General features: G+C 45.3%; 1 protein-coding gene across 6 annotated transcripts in view; it reads left to right on the top strand.

The window, feature by feature from the left end:
- Window positions 1–20664, top strand: part of CLUH (CLUH binding protein of NUMT mRNA) — a 380789-nt gene that overhangs the window by 262204 nt on the left and 97921 nt on the right. For all 6 annotated transcript variants that reach the window (XM_078679315.1, XM_078679314.1, XM_078679317.1 and 3 more), the window contains exons 13-15: window positions 4998–5098; window positions 18128–18280; window positions 18391–18453. In XM_078679315.1, coding sequence (XP_078535441.1) covers window positions 4998–5098; window positions 18128–18280; window positions 18391–18453 — 317 coding nt within the window. The remainder of the gene's footprint in view (window positions 1–4997; window positions 5099–18127; window positions 18281–18390; window positions 18454–20664) is intronic.

Raw genomic sequence — 20664 nt, 5'->3', positions numbered from 1 at the left:
TTTTGGCAAGGAAAGAATGGATTTTAAAAAATTATCTTCGATCACTTGGAGAAATTTAACAGGCCTAATACCCCACAGGTCAGCACCATACAAAGCGATGGCTAGTCATTGTATGGGGTTCCGCAAGGCTCCATTCTTAGCTCTCAATTATTTAACATCTATGTTAGGCCTATGGCGCTGATTGCAGAGGAAGCTGGGTTGTCTCTTTTTTCATACGCAGACGACACCCAGATTGTCTTCTCCCTCTCTGCTGTTGGGACATCTCAATCTTCTTTACTTCAGGTTGGTTTACGGAATATTGCAGGCTGGATGCATACCAACCTGTTAAAATTCAATGGTGAGAAAACGGAACTGGTGATTGTGGGCAATAACCAGATTTGTGGGGTCCACAGCATTGGCCTGCTGAAATGGGTCCAGTGCCTCAATCTAAACATCAAGTCCAAAATATGGGTGTCTTAATCGACGACCAATTGTCTATGAAGCAGCAAGCAGTGAGAGTAGCTTCCACATGCTTCACAATCTTTAGATGGCTAAAAAAAATGTTATGGATGTTATCTTCCTCTGCCCAACGTTCTGTGGTCCAGGCGCTTATCACCTCTAGGCTGGACTACAGTAACATTCTGTATTTGGGTGCCTCTAAGGAAGTGCTATGCAAGCTGCAGTTAGTACAGAATGCTGCAGCATGGCTGCTTTGTAAGATCCCCAAAACTGCCTCCATTTCGGGATCAATTCAAGATCTCCATTGGCTCAGGATCGAATGCCACATTAAGTTTAAGGCTTTGAGTCTTATGTTCAAGATAAAATCTGGTAAGGCACCTCCCTGCTTGATGACCCTTGTTTACACTTATGTACCGTCCCGTACACTGCGTTCAGCTACCCAGGCTAAGTTTGTTATTCCTAGGATGAGACTAGTGCGTATGGGTGATCGTTCTTTTTTTCCACCTGGGTCCTTCTTTATGGAACTCCCTTCCGGCAGGTCTCCGAAATGAACCTTCTTATGAAAGTTTCCGGTGGGGTAAAAAAACGTTATTTAATTTGTAGATTCCCTCCTTTTTCCTTTGGGCTCTTTTCAGGTGGCGCCGGGAAACCTTAGGGTAGCTGTGCGCCTTATAACATGAAAATAACAATAACAACAATAGGGAAGGATGTGACTTAGTAGCATCCACTGGGACCCCATTGGGCCCAGGTGCTTTCCCTAATGCCTGATCTAGGTCTGCCCAGGCCTGCTCTTGGAGTTCCTTTTGCCTAGTATCTAACTCTATTTTGTACCTGGTTGTTAAATCCCTGATTTTGTTTTTCATATCGGGTATCCCTTGATAGGCCTTTCTCAGAGGCTGGTTTGCCCTTATAGAGGATGAGTTGAACCCCCATGGACCTTTTAATCTCTTTACAATAGATTTTGCCGGTCTGTGTGGTTTGGCAGAAATAGCTGCAGTAGTCTTACAAAAGGCTTCAATCAGTTTATTAATCCTTCCCCCATTCAGTAAAAATGACAAAAGAATCACGTTGCTCTGAGATAAGTTTTAGAGAGGGTTCTTTTATCCCTGCCCAATTGATAGTGATTTGTTTCCAGAACTTTAAATAGGTGGTGCTAATTCTATTGCCTCCACTCTACTATAGAAAATATTAAGAGTTAGAACTAGCAGACCGTGGTCACTAAAAATTGTATGATCTATTTTGTGCTATATGATTGTCTGTAGCTCTTTGGCTGAAATCAAAGTGTGATCAATAATAGAACTACACCCATTGCCATAAAATGTTGGTAAGCAGAACTATCCCCCAATTCCTGTTCAGTTATTACTAGATTAAATTAGCATAATAATTTGTTTAGTTGTTCCCCATACGATCCACTTTTATTCTGACACTTATTTATATAAAAATCACATGCCTAGATATATATATATAATTTGAATCCATCGTGTTTAAGAACCCCTCTAAATCCTTTCTTAATTATATCACCACCCTGCTGCATGTATTATAGAAAAGGTTATCATAGTAATTAATTAAAATAACCTCATGTCTTCGATCAATTACAAGGTACACCAGGTGATAATAGGGTGAATTAGCCAAGAATTTCCCAATAATCCAGGGCAGTTGATTTGAAATAAGTATAGTCAGGCCACCTTTTGCGTGGCTGGGATTTGGACATTAAAGAAGCCATTGATGCAAAAATTATACCCAATCCAAGTTTCTTGCAGGCAAATTATTTTGGCAATTTTAATCATATTTTCCCAAATGGGGTGTTTCATTTTAGCTTTACTCCAGCCACTTTTCAGCTCATAATCTTTACAGTATCATTCATGACGCCCCATTTGATCCCTTTTCCATCCTGCTCTTACTTTGCCCTTCTGGGGTTCTTTCCCCAGGTCCATCTCCTTACTGCCAATCTCTGTAATAAGATCATGTCAATCCTGCTCCTCTATGTGAGATATTGGAGAATATATATTTGTGATGGTGATAGGTGGAGGTAATATATCATTTGAAACCTGATGACTTCCCTGTGGTGCGGCAATTAAGCGTTCGAACCCGTAATGGCTACGGCAGGGTTTAGCAGTGCAGTATTGAGTCTTAATTGGTACCCCGTAAAGTGTTCGATGTGAAGTGTTGCCCCTATAGTCTGCTCCATGTAGTAGCGTTGATAACTGGGCCTATGAGGGACTCTTCGTATTTATGACCTTATGGTGGTTGTAGAGAAACGGAGAGTCTCCGAATAGCTTGTAATAGTTTTCTGAGTTCCTGTCTCAGTATTGCTGTGTTCCCAGCAATTTGCTAGTAATGATTCCAGAAAAGGTCTTTGGTGATCCATATCCCTATTAGACCTATTTACCAACAGTTCCCCGTTTTGAAGTAAGAGTTGGAGGGAGCGAGGAAATTAAGTGCTTCCGTGGCATACTCCCTTCTTTATATCAGACCTTGGGACTCTGGAGAGAATCTGGACATTAGGGTTTGCAGGAGGAGTCTTCCCCTATAGTGCTGAGACACAAGCCCTGACACTTAATGATCCCAGGGCAGCCTTACCCTAGGTGACACAGATATCTGCTTTGCTGACTTTCCTGTTGTCTCATAGCTGAGGGCCATGTTGGCAGCACTAGCGCAGAATCCTCTTCCGTCTCCGACATACCCTTTATCCTAGGGGTTGATTAGGTTCTGCTACATTATAACACTGATCCTAGTCAAATGAGGGCTAAAAGGCAAGACTGTAATTCTTTCATGTCAAAATCCAATTTCTACTCTCCAAACAATTATCTTTGAGGTAGTTTGCCGATATGGCCATTGGATGCAAACTTGATACTAATCCTTTCTTTTAACTGAGCATTCCATTATTTCTGTACAATTCAAATAATGGATACGATGCCAATGTGGCTATGGTGGTATTTTACTTACCTGTTACGGTCGAGCTTACAGGACTAATAATGTCAGTGTAAGCAGTTTGTGCTGAGGTTCAGTAGTACTTAGGTTAGGGCATTTTGCCTGTTATGCATGTGTTAAAAATATATATTATACTGTGTGTCTACAGTAGGTATATTAAATGTGCCTAGATATGTTATGAAATCAGTTATATTTTGGTTTGGCGTTGCAGCTGTTCATGGTGAAGGCACCACGAAAGTTAGAATTGTTCTTTAGTCATTGTGTATGTACATATGTGTCCATGTTTAATTTTTTGATCTCACTTGGGTTTTGTTAATTTTTCTGGGTGCACTATAGATGTTCCTAAATACGTATGTGCATCTTTTGGATAGCTACGAATCTGCACTATCACTTTAACCGTAAAAAAGGCATAACTGTGTTTTTAAGTTACCGCATTCTTGAAGGCAGACTTTGTTCACTGATGCACTCATTATTGTAGATCCTCAGTTACTTACCCAACTCTGGTGTTTTAGCCAATATATTTTTATGGTCATCCTGGTATTTTAGGAGCTGAGGACCAGATTTGCTATTTTTATGGTCGCAAAATTGATTGCAATTTGCAACTCTACTTTTTGGAACCTAAATCGTATTTTGATAACTGACTTATGTACAAATGGATTTGTTTGCAAAATAAGCAATCTGAGTGAGTCGCAGAGCAACATATCAAGTTAATATTTATTTAATAGGTCAAAAATTGTGACTCACTCAGATTGATCACAATCCCAGGGATGGTGGCCTGCAAGGGTGAGTAGACCACCATGCCTGTGATTGCTTTTAAATAAAGAAAACTCTCTTTTAAAGAAGCACATTTCCTTAAAAGAAACAGGACTGCTATTTTAAAACTTTTTTTCCATGAAAGCTATCAGTGGTTCCCTGCACCACTGCTTATTCCTTCTTTTAACCAAATTTACAAAGGTCCTCTTTGGAGTGCTTCCTTTTCGCAAACCAGTTACCACCCCATCTTGGTGGTTGATCACTTTTCTATGGTTTGCGAATGATATTCCATTCGTTAACCATTGATCTATATGTATTTTTTGATGGTGAGCGCTATCTGGAAGGCACACCCACAACACGCCTCTTCCAAATTGCGCTTTATAATCCATTTCTAAACCCTTTTTAAGAGTCTGTAAAACTTTACTCACTTTAAAATCAGTTTAATATATAGTACACAACATTTTACTGGTCGCCAACCCCACATTTAGTGAAGCACAGGTTTTGCAACCACTAAGAGCTTTTTTATATTTATATTTTTACATCTGCCCCTAATTGTTGTGTGCAAATTCATAGCTGGTTATAGCCAGAACGTTATGACTTCCAGTGGTGCATTGTACACTGAAGAAGAAAAATCTATTGTTCCAAGTCATGGCATCTGCAAGGAGGCATGCAAATCAATTTGGTTGATTGTGCTGTTGTGACACTATTGAGGAGTAGAATCCTGGGATGATTTACCAAGCCAGTGACAAGTTTTTGCTTTCACATACTGTCCTTAAGTGATGGTGATAAGTGTGCTGAGGGGCAGGGGCTTTTTAGCCCAAATGCTGAGTTTCTTCTTACTAGTGGTGATTAGTTTTCATCTTTCCCTTCTCTAGGAGTCCGGTTCCCTGAATCCAGCCTTGATGAGGTGCGTGATCAGAAGCTACTGTTAAAGGATGCTGCTGCCTTCTTGCTTTCTTGTCAGATTCCATGTTTGGTAAGGAACGTATTATCCTTGTCCATGCAGTACTGATAATGTTCCATTGCCTAGCATGGGTCTCATTCATATTTAATACTATTGAGTTGCGTTTGGTCCTTTGTTTCCTCCAAGGTTTAGGGTACATTACACTCTACCAGTAAGGCCCTCGGTGCTTGTGGCCAACGGGCTTAGATACTCCGCCAAGCCAAGTGCATCACCTCTTTTGATCTTTCTGCACCTCTGGCTAGGGTATTCCATACAGACAACAACTTCAGCCTCAGCCTTTTTTGTGGAAGAGGATGTGGCACCCATTGATCCTGCAGTCAGGAACTATATGCCAGTCAGTCTACTGCTCTGCCCCGCCAGCCAAAACCCTTTACCATACCCTTAACAAAGCACAGCTATCCAGTTGGAAGCAGGATCCAGTGATATTTACCGAGTTGTCAGCCCATAACATCAGACCAGTGGTTCCTACAGATTCTCCATAGGGGAGACCTACTGTTCCTGGCCTCTCCAACACACCTTCCACCATCTTCATCATGACTGACGGAAGTCCATTTGACCATTTTACAGCTGGGAGTGCAAATCCTTTTGGCTACAGGGGCGGCAGTGGGTAGTGGTTGTTACTACTTCTGCTTCCTGTGACCAAGGAAGATCAGTGGACTTTGTCCTTTTTAGTCCTGTGCCCTCACAAGATATTTGCACTGGTCTTGTCAGCCCTCAACCCTGGAGACTGGATAGTGGTTTTAGACCATCAGGACGCTTATTTCCTAATTCCCTTCCTGCGGTCCTATTGGCGCTGAGGTTTATGTTGAGGTAGGTGTATTTTCAGTTTGCTGTGCTCCCCTTTGGTCTCACCAGCCCCCCTCAGGTGTTCACGAAAGTTATGGCAGTGGTTGCATCACACCATGAGAGGTTAAGGGGGCACTCTTCACCTACCTCGACCATGGGCTGCTGAAGGTGGGCTGCTGCTTCCTCATGTAGTGGTCACCCACCTCCAGATTCTGGCAAACCTCTTACCTCAACATGCCAAAGTCATACCTGATTCCATCTCAAATGCTTCCTTTCATTAGAGCCTTTTAGGACATGGTCCTGGCTCTATATCAACCTTCTGGAACTGAAGGCCCCCTGCTTCGCTTTGAGAGCCTTCCTTCCTTCCATTCAGTGAGAGGCTGGTGCAGGTGTATATGGACAACACCACTGCATTGTGGTACGGCATCAAGCTGGGCAGTGTGGGGTCGTGGACCCTGTGCCTGCAGGTGCTTCGCCACTGAAAATGGGTAGACCATCAAGGAATCTTCCTGTGGTGAGCCACGTAGCAGGGTCTTTGAATGCCAGGACAGACATATTCAATCGTCTGCACATAGGGGATCACATGTGAGAGTTGCACCTAGAGGTAGCACAAGCTCTCTCCAGTGAATGGGGAGAACCATGGATTGATGTGTTCGCTATAGTTGAGAAAGCACAATGTCAGCAATCCTGCATTTTGCAGTTTCTAAGGCATCTCTAGAAGGAGACTCATTCTGCCTAGTTCTTGGCTCCTCTGAGCCTTCCTGCCGATACCTCTCCTGCCCCGAGTTCTGGAGAAGACCAGGATTGACCAGGTCCAAGTCATCCTAGTAACTACAGAATTGGCACAGAGTGTATAGAGTCCAGATCTACTGGGTTCTGCACTGGCAACTTTGGGTCTGGTGCCAAAGTCTTCATCAGTACCTTGGACATCGATGCAGTCAGTTATTACCAGTGCTAGAGAAGCAGCCACACCTATTTTGTTTTCCGAATCTGAGCTAAATTTGTCTTGGCCCAGGTCCACATCTATGGCACATCCAATACTGAATCCCTCTGACTCAGACACTATGCCATTACCTCTCCGTTGTGCACAGACACTACAACCAACTTTTGGCTCAGACTCTGACCAGAGTCAGCCACATGGAGATGACAGTGGTGGTAATGGGGAACAGTTTGGCCCACTCTAGGATGACAATTACTGGTACATAGATCCACCAGATATCAATGGGCTGTTTACCCTCCTAGACCAGCAACTGAGGAAAGTACGTCCTTTGCAACAGTTATTAGGAGAGCTGCTGATGTCCTGTTTTCTTACTGAGGCCCTTCAGTCTGGCCAGGCAACGACTGAACCTCTTCTACTCTTCAATGGGGCCCTCACCGATACGTTCTTGGGTCCAAACGCTTGGTCGCCTATGGTAGTCTATGGTTCTCTGGTCAATCTCCATGCCACACGCTGCCATAGACCACCGTAGGAGACCCTGCTTTTTTAACTCCCCATCCAACTCTTGAGCGTTTGGTGGTGCAGGCGTCCACCAACCAATCCAATACGAACGCCTTTCCGAATACTCCTCTCGACAGTCCAAATGTATGTAAGCAAATTGCAAGAGAATGTTTTCGTCATGCAGCCTTTCATTGAAGTCCGTCAACGCCAGCTGCCTCCTATGACATTACACACATGCACTCTGGGACCTAGAAGGGGATATCTTTCAGTCAGTCTGAGAAGACTTGCAAGCTTTCTTGACCTACACCATTCAGGATGCGGCTAAGTTCCTCATCTGCTCGAGCTTCGATCCACCCGCAAACAGGAAAGAGAATGGAAGAAAAACAGAACTCCTAGGGACGTAATAATGCAGAAGTCCCTCCACTCAACATGCAGACAGTTTATTACATCAGCCAGAGTAAAGTACTATGCCAACACCATCCAAGCCACCAGAAGAAGCAGAATGTTATTGAAGACCATCAAGTACTGCTTTATCCCACTGCCCGATCCACCTGTTCCTCACTCCACAGAAAGGTTCAATGTCATCCATTTATTTTCATGAAAATTGCAGGCCATCCAACAGCACATCAACAACACCAAACCTAATTTCTTCCACCTACCCCTACCCACAGAATCCTGCAGTTGTCAGCCTTCAAAGCCCTGTCCCTCCAATATCAATGGGGCGGCCGAGCTTTGTTATATGTCATGTTACATTTTTGTAAAGCGCTCAAATCACCCTGGGGCATCTCTGCGCTAAAAGTGTATTCCGGAGTAGATGAGGCCAGATTAAAAACATATATCTCTATTAAAACAAAAAAAAACTTTCAGCTGTTTCCTAAAGATACTATGTGTTGGAATTTTGCGCAGAGTAGGGGGAGCTCATTCCAGTATCTTGGCGCAAGGTATGAGAAGGCTCTACCCCCAGTGCGAATGAGGCGGAATCGAGGAATCTGAAAAAGATCTAAAGTACTAGATCTAAGTTTCCTACAGGGAGAGTATTTTAGTAGTTTTTTCCGCAAGTAGAGGGGGCCTCTTTCATTCAACGCGTTAAGTGTGAGACAGCAGATCTTAAAGAAAGAACTCTTCTTCACTGATAGCCATTGTAATTCCCTTAGCAAAGGAGCTAAAGCGGAGCCTGCCGGACGATTTAAAATCATTCTTGCTGCAGTATTCTGTACAACTTTGAGTTTGGCCAATAGGGTCTCTCTCACTTCGGCCAGCAAGGCATTCCCGTAGTCTAGATGGCTAATTACCATTGCCTGGACTAAAGTTCTACGGTGGGGGGTAGGCATATAAAGTTTTCCTAAGTAGCCTCAGACCATAGTAGCACAAAATCGTAGTGGCCGCAATATGATCCTTCATAGTCCAAGCCCGATCCAGTTTTAGGCCTAGATTTTTACCGACTGTTTGGGGGAGGGGGCAGTGCCCAACTGAACAGGCCACCAGTCGTCCGACCAAATGTCCGTGCTTTACCCATTAACATCACCTCTGTTTGTTCCGGATTCAACTGAAGACAGTTTCCTGTCATCCAGTTGGAAATGGCGAGCATACCAGTGGCAAAACGTACTTTGTCGAGCTCTGGGCCGATGGTAAACATAAGCTGCGTATCATCAGCATATGAGATGATCTCAAAACCCAGCTGCTCGACAGTCCTTGCCAGCTGAGCTATATATATATATATATATATATATATATATATATATATATATATATATATTAAAAAGTGTGGTACTTGGACAGGATCCCTGCGGGACACCCTTATCAAAGCGCTTTTTCGCCGAGGTATAGGGCCCCAGCATGATAGTTTGGGTTCTCTCAGACAAGAAATGTTTGAGATATTTCAGAGCTGCCCCATTGATACCACAGGAGAGAAGTCTCTCTGCCAGCTTAGAATGTGAGATGGTATCAAAAGCTGCAGAGAGATCTAGGAGAATCAGAATTACTCACCCTCCTGCATCAATAGTCTGTCTGAGAGAGTCCGTCACCGCCAGAATAGCGGTCTCTGTGCTAAAACCTGTCTGGAAACCCGACTGCGAGGGGTCCAAGATATGATTATCTTCCAAGTAAGAACTTAATTGTCTCTTAATAATACTATCCAATATTGTACCCAGCAGTGGTAATAAAGAGATAGGGCGATAATTGCCAAGAATTAGAGGATCAGCAGTGTTTTTTTTTAATATTGGGCAAACCAATGCCTCCTTCCAGCTGGCTGGAATAGTGCCCGTTTGGATGGAATGATTGAAAATATCTCAGATTACCAGAGCACAGCTTGTGGCTAGAAGGGCCATTGTTTTTGGCGGACAAAGATCTAATGGTGACCCGGATTTAGCAGCAGTAAGGCCATTTTATGACCTCCTCCGCTGTGATTAGTTCTCCTGCTCCTCAGATTTGGTAAAGGGTACAAAATCAAGATCGACTGGTGGTAAAAGATTCTCATAGATTTTTGATATCTTTACCTGGAAGTAGATCGCCAAGGAGTTACATAACTCCTGGGATTCCATAGGCGCCTGACTTTAGGGGATACAAAGGCCTGTACAATGCCATATAGTGTTTCCGGGGAGTTGCTAGCATTTTCTATATGGTTGATGATAAACCGACGTCTGGGTACTTTTAAGTTGAGATGATATTTAGACAGAGACTGTCTATAGAGAAGTCTATTTTGATGGGTCTTGTTAGTACGCCACGTTCTTTCCAGACGCCTGCAACTAGCTTTTTCCATTTTTTATTCCGCTGTGTACCAAAGGGTGGAAGGCCACCGTTGAAGGGAGCCCTGTTTTTTTGGGGGGTATAGCAGCATCAAAGGCTGTTTCTAAAGCAATATTAAAAGCCTCCAACTTTTTAGAAACTCCCAAGATGTTAGTTACCGGTTCCGGGGAGAAAACCTCATTAAATGTCTCTAAAGAGAGATTGCTCCAAATCCTTCGCTGTTCAGGGTTTTGTCTCATGGGTCGTTTAGGGCTCTTCTGGCATGACTGCTGAATATAGATCGTAATCATAGCGTTATCCGTCCAAGAAAGAGGGTCTGGGATGGTCACATCTCAACTGGTCTGTGTTAGAGAAGACCAGATCTAATAGGTGGCCTGTGTGAGAAGTTGGCCTGATATGCAGTGCTCACTATTCTAGTGATCACTATGTATCATTCCAACAACCCTTATTGATGATTGGTTGTAAGTCAACCTTATAGACCAGCTATCCTAGTAGCATGGATAAGAGCAGTCTAAGGCTAAAACTCTAGAGGGCGTGTTAAGCCAGCTGTTTTACCATCACATGTACCCCTTGAACACCAAGTGAAAGGACACCACACAAGTTGTTATGAAAATAAACAGATATTTATTTATAACAAGACTACCCTGGCTCTTTATGAGACAGGGACCTAAGCACACAACAAAACTCTTGAAGAAATACTTAAAGTCGCACAATATACACAAATGCCCGAGGGGCACGAAAAACCATATACTATACAAGTGGAATGCGAATTACTAGCAGGTAAGTAACTATTCTCATAGGCTTTAATATCGCTAGGACTGGACTACTGAACCTTTAGATTACAAGCAGGAGGCCTAGGGACGTCGTGTGCAGAGTGGGAACTCTCACGCGTAAGGCGGGAAAAAGTCTATGGAGGCTAGTAAAAGCAAAGTTAGTGTTTTCGGGCGAACCCGACTAGGTAGGTCAAAAACGAAAGTGGATCTAGACACTTAAAGAGTTGGTCTACGCTGGAGCACCGGAGTACTCGGTTTACCTAGCCCAGGGGCTGCGGCTGCATAGGGTTCAAATGTCGTCGGGTTTCTTCGTTGATGAACCAGGAGCCTGAAGAAAGAAGTTGCTGGCAGCGACCAGTGAAGAAGTTCGTGGTGATCCAAGCCTGGATCAGGGAAGAGGAAGACCTGTAAGCAGAGGGGACCAGGTTCTGAATTACTAGTGATTTAGTGGGCACCAGAGTTGCACCGGACGAAGTCACCTCGACCAGGTGAGTGGGCGCTGCTGGGCTCTGCAGTCTCTCGGACCAGGAGGCGTTGTCGGCGACCAGGATGGAGGTGCGAGCTGTCCCACGAAGGTATCTGCTGTCGACGTCGCTGGACCCAGGATTGGGGCAACAAGTCTTGGCAAATGCAAGCCCACGCGGTGGACTTAAAATGGCGTCTGAAGTGGACCAGGAGGGTCCGGGGTGCTCCTCTGTTGGAGGGGAGCAGGGGCCAGTCTGGAGCAACCAGACCAGCGGTGTTTGTCGTCGAAGTTCGTCGTCAGAGGGCCACTAGCCAACGGGCAAGTGACCTGGACAACGCGGTGAGCAGCAAAGAGCAGAAGGGCCCCACGCAGATCTCGTGGATGCAAGGGGGCTGAACTTCGGTGCTGGAGCTGCTCAGGGTCGGGGCTTCTCTTACCCCAAAGCACTCAGTCGAGGGTCACTCGGTGGTCGTGCTGGACAAGCGTCGTGCAGTCTTGAAGATGGCCGGTCCCTCGAGGTCTCGTCACACCCACGGGTCTCGGCTGGGCTGAAGATGCAGGTAGAGGTCAGAGGTGCCAGGTAAGCCGGTTCTCGTCGAGCTGGGCAGTCTTGATCCGGAGGAGAGACTTACAGCAAACCGCGATGCTTGGATGGTGCCTGCTGCTGCAGGGTGACTACTCCTTAGTCACAAGGGAGAAATCTTAGGAAGAGTCTTGAGTTCCTTTCGTAGAAAGTCGGTTAGGATTCAAAGATGATCTGATTTGGAAGGGGGCCTGCTCCTACCTTTATCCTGCAAAACGGGGCTGGCACGCGACTAAGTCCTGCCCTATGGGTGGGACTAGGAAGGGGGGTGGTTACACCCCTCTCCCATGCTGGGCTTTCCCCAGCTCAGGGGTGGTGATGCTAGCCCCTGTATCTCTATAGGCCTCAACTTTTATACCATTGATGAGGGGCTCCTGTCTGTACTTGCTCAAAGTGTTGGGACAAGTAGTGAAGTTGGCAAACCCCATGCCATTTTCACAGACAAGAGTATCTAAGTCAGGGGACCTGGTTAAGCCAGAGTCCCCAGGAACTCCCAAAGTAAATGCACCCAAATTCTTAGGGGCACTCCCACCACCTGGGGGATTACTACTAGTAGTAACAGGAGGCTGGGAAGTTTTACTTGGGGGTATGTTCTCCTTATTGTTGTTGGCCTGTGGGCAACTGCTGTCACTTTTGTAGTGGCCTACCTGTTTGCAGGTATGACAATAAGGTTTCTTTTGGGTATTGGAAGGATTTTGGGACCCACCCTTTTCAGAGGAGTTTTGGGGCCCTGGGGTTTGATCAGCAGATTTATTCCCACCCTTCTCTTGAGGCTTGGTTGATTCCTTCTTCTGGTCACCACCTTGGTTCTTGGGCCTAATCCTGGTTCTGACCCATTTGTCTGCCCTCTTACCCAATTCCTGTGGAGAGGTCAGATCACAGTCTACCAGGTGCTGGTGTAATAACTGGTTCTGACAATTATTTAAGACTTGCTCTCTCATAATTAATTATACAATCCTTTGAAATCAGTAACCTTACTACCCAGTAGCCAGCCTTCCAAAGCCTTAGTGGCACAATCCACGAAGTCAGACCAATCCTGAGACTGAATTTTCTGGGTATCCCTGAACAGCAACCTGTACTGCTCAGTGGTTAAGCCAAACCCATCAACCAGTGTATTTTTCAGGACTTAGTAATTGTTAGTATCCTCAACTCTAGTAGTGAGGAGCTTATCTCTACCTTTGCCTTCAAAGGAGAGCCACAGTATAGCTGCCCACTGACTCTGGGGGATGCACTGGACAGTGCAGGCCCTCTCCAGAGCAGCCATCCACTTGTGGATGTCATCCCCTTGTTTAAAGGGGGGCACTATCTTACTCAGGTGTTTAGTATCTAAACTCCTTTCCTTAGCTCTTGGGAGATTGCTGCCACCAGTGGGGACTACCCCACTCATCTGCTGCTCCCTAGCAAAGGCAAGCTTCTCTTTGGCCAGGGCAAGTTCTTCCCTTTCAATCCTCAGATTAGCCTGTTTCATCCTTGCTTCATGCTCTCTTCTCTGAGGGGAAGTCAATCTCCTCTGGGGAGAAATCCTTCTCCTCTGAGAAGAGGCATTAGAGTGCAGAGATCTATTGGAGTCCCTAGAATGAGATCTGTCTCTTCTAACTCCAAGGTTAGGCCTCATTAGGGTCAGCACTGGGGGTCCCCCAGCTCCTTCCCTAAATAGGTCTAAGTTGGCCCTAGTAAGTCTGCTGACTAACTCAGACCTCTTGTCTGCCTCATCCCCAGAGAGGTCCTCTTCTTCCGCCTCCTCAACTGCATTTTCAGTGTCAAGGAGGTCTGGATCACCAAGGGTACCCTCTAAGGCTGGCATACTCCCATCTGTATGAGAGGCTTTCCTAGCATCATATGTCTCTAAGAGACCTAACAGAAAGGGAGTGGTGGGGTTAGACCCCTGTTTCAATTTCCTGGAGGTACACAAGTGTCTCAACTCCTGGAAATTGAGAGCAGCATATCTTGAGATGACCTGTGGAGGGTCAACAGCCACAAGGGGAGTCTCTGAAGACTCTCCCTGGGTAGACATGCTTTTCTAGTGAGGTGTAAGTGGTGTACTTACCTACACTATTTGTTTGCCTACTGATCCCTTGCTAGGAGTTGTAGTTTAGGGTGTGCTAAGCCCTAGGAGCTACAACAGCTGGTTCAGTAGAACTCAGAGTATTCTAAGCTAAGTTATATGTACCTTAGTACTTATGTGATCTTTCAAATGATATTCTTAGGATATGTGTGGCAAAACAACAGCAAGCTCAAATCCCAACCGCTGCTCACCAATGTGAGAAGTTGGCCTGATATGCAGTGCTCACTATTCTAGTGATCACTATGTATCATTCCAACAACCCTTATTGATGATTGGTTGTAAGTCAACCTTATAGACCAGCTATCCTAGTAGCATCGATACGAGCAGTCTAAGGCTAAAACTCTAGAGGGCGTGTTAAGCCAGCTGTTTTACCATCACATGTACCCCTTGAACACCAAGTGAAAGGACACCACACAAGTTGTTATGAAAATAAACAGATATTTATTTATAACAAGACTACCCTGGCTCTTTATGAGACAGGGAGCTAAGCACACAACAAAACTCTTGAAGAAATACTTAAAGTTGCACAATTTACACAAATGCCCGAGGGGCACGAAAAACCATATACTATACAAGTGGAATGCGAATTACTAGCAGGTAAGTAACTATTCTCATAGGCTTTAGGATCGCTAGGACTGGACTACTGAACCTTTAGATTACAAGCAGGAGGCCTAGCGAAGTCGTGTGCAGAGTGGGAACTCTCACGCGTAAGGCGGGAAAAAGTCTACGGAGGCTAGTAAAAGCAAAGTTAGTGTTTTCGGGCGAACCCGACTAGGTAGGTCAAAAACGAAAGTGGATCTAGACACTTAAAGAGTTGGTCTACGCTGGAGCACCGGAGTACTCGGTTTACCTAGCCCAGGGGCTGCGGCTGCATAGGGTTCAAATGTCGTCGGGTTTCTTCGTTGATGAACCAGGAGCCTGAAGAAAGAAGTTGCTGGCAGGCGACCAGTGAAGAAGTTCGTGGTGATCCAAGCCTGGATCAGGGAAGAGGAAGACCTGTAAGCAGAGGGGACCAAGTTCTGAATCACTAGCCAGTGATTTAGTGGGCACCAGAGTGGCACCGGACGAAGTCACCTCGACCAGGTGAGTGGGCGCTGCTGGGCTCTGCAGTCTCTCGGACCAGGAGGCGTTGTCGGCGACCAGGATGGAGGTGCGAGCTGTCCCACGAAGGTATCTGCTGTCGACGTCGCTGGACCCAGGATTGGGGCAACAAGTCTTGGCAAATGCAAGCCCACGTGGCGTCTGAAGTGGACCAGGAGGGGCCGGGGTGCTCCTCTGTTGGAGGGGAGCAGGGGCCAGTCTGGAGCAACCAGACCAGCGGTGTTTGTCGTCGAAGTTCGTCGTCAGAGGGCCACTAGCCAACGGGCAAGTGACCTGGACAACGCGGTGAGCAGCAAAGAGCAGGAGGGCCCCACGCAGATCTCGTGGATGCAAGGGGGCTGAACTTCGGTGCTGGAGCGGCTCAGGGTCGGGGCTTCTCTTACCCCAAAGCACTCAGTCGAGGGTCACTCGGTGGTCGTGCTGGACAAGCGTCGTGCAGTCTTGAAGATGGCCGGTCCCTCGAGGTCTCGTCACACCCACGGGTCTCGGCTGGGCTGAAGATGCAGGTAGAGGTCAGAGGTGCCAGGTAAGCCGGTTCTCGTCGAGCTGGGCAGTCTTGATCCGGAGGAGAGACTTACAGCAAACCGCGATGCTTGGATGGTGCCTGCTGCTGCAGGGTGACTACTCCTTAGTCACAAGGGAGAAATCTTAGGAAGAGTCTTGAGTTCCTTTCGTAGAAAGTCGGTTCAGGATTCAAAGATGATCTGATTTGGAAGGGGGCCTGCTCCTACCTTTATCCTGCAAAAGGGGGCTGGCACGCGACTAAGTCCTGCCCTATGGGTGGGACTAGGAAGGGGGGTGGTTACACCCCTCTCCCATGCTGGGCTTTCCCCAGCTCAGGGGCTGGTGTGCCCCTGGAACTGGTTCTAGCCGGCATATGCACAGTGAGCACCGGGGTGCCACTTGCAGTCACCTTCCTCTAAAGCCCTGCCTACCTAGAATACACAAAATCCTGTCTGGGACGGTGCTGGCACCGCCCCTGGCAGGAAACCCTTTGTCCTTGCCTCCCGCGCTGGGAGGACTCCCAGCAGCAGGAGGGCAGACTTGTGTCTCGGTGGCAGCATCCATCTTGTGGAGCTGAGGCTATGTCTGACTTTAACCGGGGTTACAGGTTACCAACATGTCGTGTCCCTCTAGAAGGGTGGAATGCTAACCCCGTCGCCAGAATTGGCGAGGGGTTAGTATTCCAATTCGTATGACACCTTACTCGACATGTTTTGATAATGTTATACCAAAGTTAGCATATGACCGCGAGGTACATAATGCACTTAAGAGTATATGGTATAGCGTTATCATGGAACAGCTATTAGGACTTGGTTCCGCAAGCTGCAAACGGGCTCAGCTCATGCCAGAGCACCATTTCACATTATTCCACGCACTCTGCCTTCAGGATTGTTAAGGCCTGCCATAGGAGTGACTGATAGGAATATATGTGTCCATTTTAGGTTTAGATATAGGAATACTATATCTAAAGCAAGGGGTGATTACACCACCTTGCCCCAGCCGTCAAGCAGCCAGTTGTGTCAGTTTTGGATGGCCAGCCAGGGGTGGCATAATACACGCTTCAGCCCCTGGTAGGCCACGGGTACACCTATGCCCTGGATACCTAAGGTATACTGTACAGGGACTGATAAGGTGACTCAGTATCCAATCAGATATGTACCTAGGGTACATGGAATCCATTTTAACAGAGAGAGCAGTGGGCCTGGGGTCCTGAATAGCAGGGCCCCAGGTCAACTAAGTCAGAAAACCAGCAAAACACCAGGCAAAAAGTTGGGGGCAACCATAGTCGGGGATCTACCTTCCTACAGCCTGCTCTATGAGTGGCGCTTTCAACTCGTTGGGTAAGTCCCATTAGTTTTAGAGACGAGAGAAGTATGTTAACCTCAGGATCAGTGAGATTTTCCCCATGGAAGTTAAAATCTCCAAGCAAAAGAAATTGGTTTGCTGCAAGAACATGTAATGCAAGATGTTCCACCAAGAGATCTGTAAATTTGACTCATGGTCCAGGGGGTCGATAAACTAGGGCACCATACCAACTGTCGGAGGCGGGCAAGAAACCTTAAAAATTCCTAGTTCTGAGCAGTCATTGCTGACATTGAAAACCCACTTTACGTCCAGATGACTTTTAAAAGCAATAGCAATACCTCTTCCTCTTTTAGTCTCTCTATCCAAGTGAATAAATCTGTAATTTTCTGGTATGGCCAGAGTAGTCATAGGGTTATTTGAGGAGCACAACCATGTTTCTGTAAAAAAACATAGGGCGAGGTCATGGGACACAATCATGTCCCTTATTGCACAAAATGTTTTTCTGACTCATAGTGATTGGCTTTAGAGTTTTTCCAGGGGCTTGGGGATCCCCAGCAAGTGTTGTCATTTGAAATTGACAGCATCTGCAGGTTACCGGCCCCTCTAAGATATACGGGAGCTTATGAGTACAGTTCGCATGCGAGCGATTATTCAGCTGCGCTAACGTTTTGATTTCAACTAAGGATTCGGCTGAATAGTACAAGGTAGCTGGATGGCAAGTATCTACCTTAGTAGAAGCAGCGTCTCTGGGCTCATTTGGGCACGGACGGGCGCAGACAGGCTTGCCTTTGGTGCGCCGGCAGCTTCGCATACGCATTCTCTTTAGTAGCGCCCGAGGTGCGAAACACAAGCACGCTAATCGCAATGTCCCCCCAAGATGTCTGCCCGCTCCTGCGGTGAAATTAATAGGTGTTGTCCCACTAAGAGCCCAGCAACTAGTCGGCTGAGAAAGGCAGGACAAAGATTATCAGACAATGCCAATTAAAAACGTAAGTGCAATTATTAAAATACCATGCGGCGCAGTTTGAAGATAATGTGTCTACTCCCGGCTTCCTTTTGATATGTAGCAAGGGGGCAAAAATTAGCTTTCTCCATAGAAGACAGCATCACAAAAAAGACCTCTCCACTAATAAGGAATGGTGTTGTTTTACCATGGCCATTGCTTGTAATGCAGACTTGTTCTTCATTTTAGCCATTTAAACATGCCAAAAATTATATTTTGCATTGTGTTTTACATCACAAATGTTAACCATGACACATAAAACGCTCTTGCAGGTGAAGGATTGCCTTGATCACACTGTCCTCCCTATGGATGGGTCCACCTTAGCAGAAGCAATGCACCAAAGAGGAATCAACATGCGATACCTTGGCAAAGTGCTCAGTTTCATCTCCAAGATGCCAGCCCGCACCCAGCTAGATCATGTCTATGTAAGTTGTACTGCACTTATCTGGAATGGACCCTGTCAGTTTTAATGTACTGTTTTCTCTTTTTATACAATGATATTACAGTTTGGTTTCTTCTTTTCTTCTTTCCACAGAAAATTGGAGTAAGTGAACTGATCACAAGGTCTGCAAAGCACATCTTTAGGACGTATCTCCAGGTAAACCTGATTCCTGTTAAGTTTGTGTTAGAAACCATGTGGTGTTTTTTAACCCTCCACATAAACCCTCTCCGTAAATCCCACCCCTGCCATTATTAATGCCACGCTCCACTGCATTCCCATCCGTCCACCTCACCGCAAGAGGGTGTGGGGGACATAATTGAAGAAAAAAAAACAGAAGCATTTGCAGTAGTAGATGTGATAATGGGGTAGACAGGGTAGATAAGGCTACTAATAAGAAGCCTTCCACCTTGCATCAACAGAAGCTGTGTGATGTGTTTGTGTTTGGCCCACATTTCACAGGCTTGGTTTCTGTGTTTAAAATAAAAATGTTCCAAATTCGAGTTTGAGCAGTGGGGATTTGAAGGGACCAAGTTATTGATACTTTCTTGAAGCATGTACTTCTATGATCAAAGCCTAAAGATATTGATTTAAGAGTACCCTCCACCAATGTGAGGCGATTCCTCACAGCTGGTTTGAATAGCATTCTCGATTACAAACCATCTAGTTTTAATTCTAAGCTATTTCCAGTAAGTCATAGTACATGCACTATAAAATGAATGGAATACAATGTTGCTTCATTCTTTCTTAACACTGGTTTCCTTGAGCTGCAGAGCGACTCTTGGAAATTAAAGTACATTGTACGCTCCTACAAGCCATCCATTGAGCTATATTGTGGTACATCTGCCAACAAATCACTTTCAAATTATAATTTTGGTTATTTCTTTGGGTTCCGTACTAAGGCCTTTATTTCTGATGGGCCTTTTTTTAGGTGTATATGAAAGAAATAATTTGTAGTAAAGCAATCCCGTCTAACCTAGCGGGCAAGGAGGTTTGTTTTTAAGGAAATCTTGATTGATTGGCAGGCAGGCTGTTCACAATATACAATTGTCTTTATATTGACCACATTATAATACTCCGTTTTTATAGCACTTTCATTCCACAGTTGCATCTTCTACACAGTGCTATTTATAAGAGGTTATTGTTGTTAGACTGAACGTTGCATATTTTAACATCCTCAGGAAGATAAGGGTTAGCTATCTCGGACTCTTAAAAAGATGCCACACTTTAATCTAAAACACAATTTAGGTCTCTCTATTTTGGTATCATAGAGGGTAATAAGGCTGTGATTCACCATACCTTCCCTAGGTTCACAGGACTTCAGTTCCCCTTCCTAGACTACCAGGACTTTGGTATTGGCGGTTTACGTAGTATCGGTTAGAATAGCGCTTCCTTAATTTTCCTACCAGTGTATGTTTGAAAAGCTTTCAACTTGGATCCTCTTAGGCATCTAGTCTACAGCACAAGAATGGTTCTGCTGTATGCCTCACGCACCTCCCTTGTTGCCCCTGCAGCCCAAGTGTTTAAACGTTAATGCAGGAATATTGGGCCTTGTTAGCTGAGAGTCAGCACTTCTCCATAAATATCTGATCCAAAGTGATTGAGAAGGCAACTGATTGGCTTTACAGGTCAAGAATATGCAATTAAGGATGTTTATATCTATACCATGTATTTTTGCGTCTGTAGGTACAAGATATACTTTAAATGTGTCCCTACCTGGCTATAGATAAATATACACTGAGGTGAATGTCCAAATGGGCATGTTTGTGCAAAATCTCCTCTATGGGCTAAAGTTACCTTGAAAATAGACCCTAACAAGACTATGATTTAAAAAGTGCTAGAAATATTTCCTTTTTGCTGATGTTCTTTACTATGTGCATGTAGTTGTTGAGAGTAGTGCTTTTAATTGAGTGATAGGATTATTAATGACTTATTTACTCACCTAAAGCAATATTATCATGCTTCATACTGGATCCAGAAAAATTTGAAATTTGCTATCCAGGTACCAGAGTCATGCAGCCTTCACTCCAGAGGTGGCAAGCAACTTTATAAAGGCGTCTCCTGCGTTGCTGATATCTGTTATTTTCCACAGGTGCAAAAGGTTTTGGTCAAAGCAAAGAGTTTTGCTTTTGATTTTTTTTTTTTAGATTCTCTCTATTTTTCCCCTGAAGTTGAGTCAAGCTTTGCAGTGGCTGTATGGTGTTTTATCCTTTACCATATCTCAGGGGCCCAAGAGTCCCCCTCAAGCATGCACCGTAATTACTTTGGAAAAAGTGGAGCAAAGGTTTTGGTAGGTTTGTGCCACAATGAGTTGCTTTTCAGTATTTTGTTCACTGTCCTGATGAAGGGTTATTTAAAGTGCCTTTGGTT

The sequence above is a fragment of the Lissotriton helveticus genome, chromosome 3_1, assembly GCF_964261635.1.
Source record: "Lissotriton helveticus chromosome 3_1, aLisHel1.1, whole genome shotgun sequence".
In the NCBI taxonomy this organism is placed as follows: Eukaryota; Metazoa; Chordata; class Amphibia; order Caudata; family Salamandridae; genus Lissotriton; species Lissotriton helveticus.
This window is presented reverse-complemented; position numbering and strand designations above follow the sequence as displayed.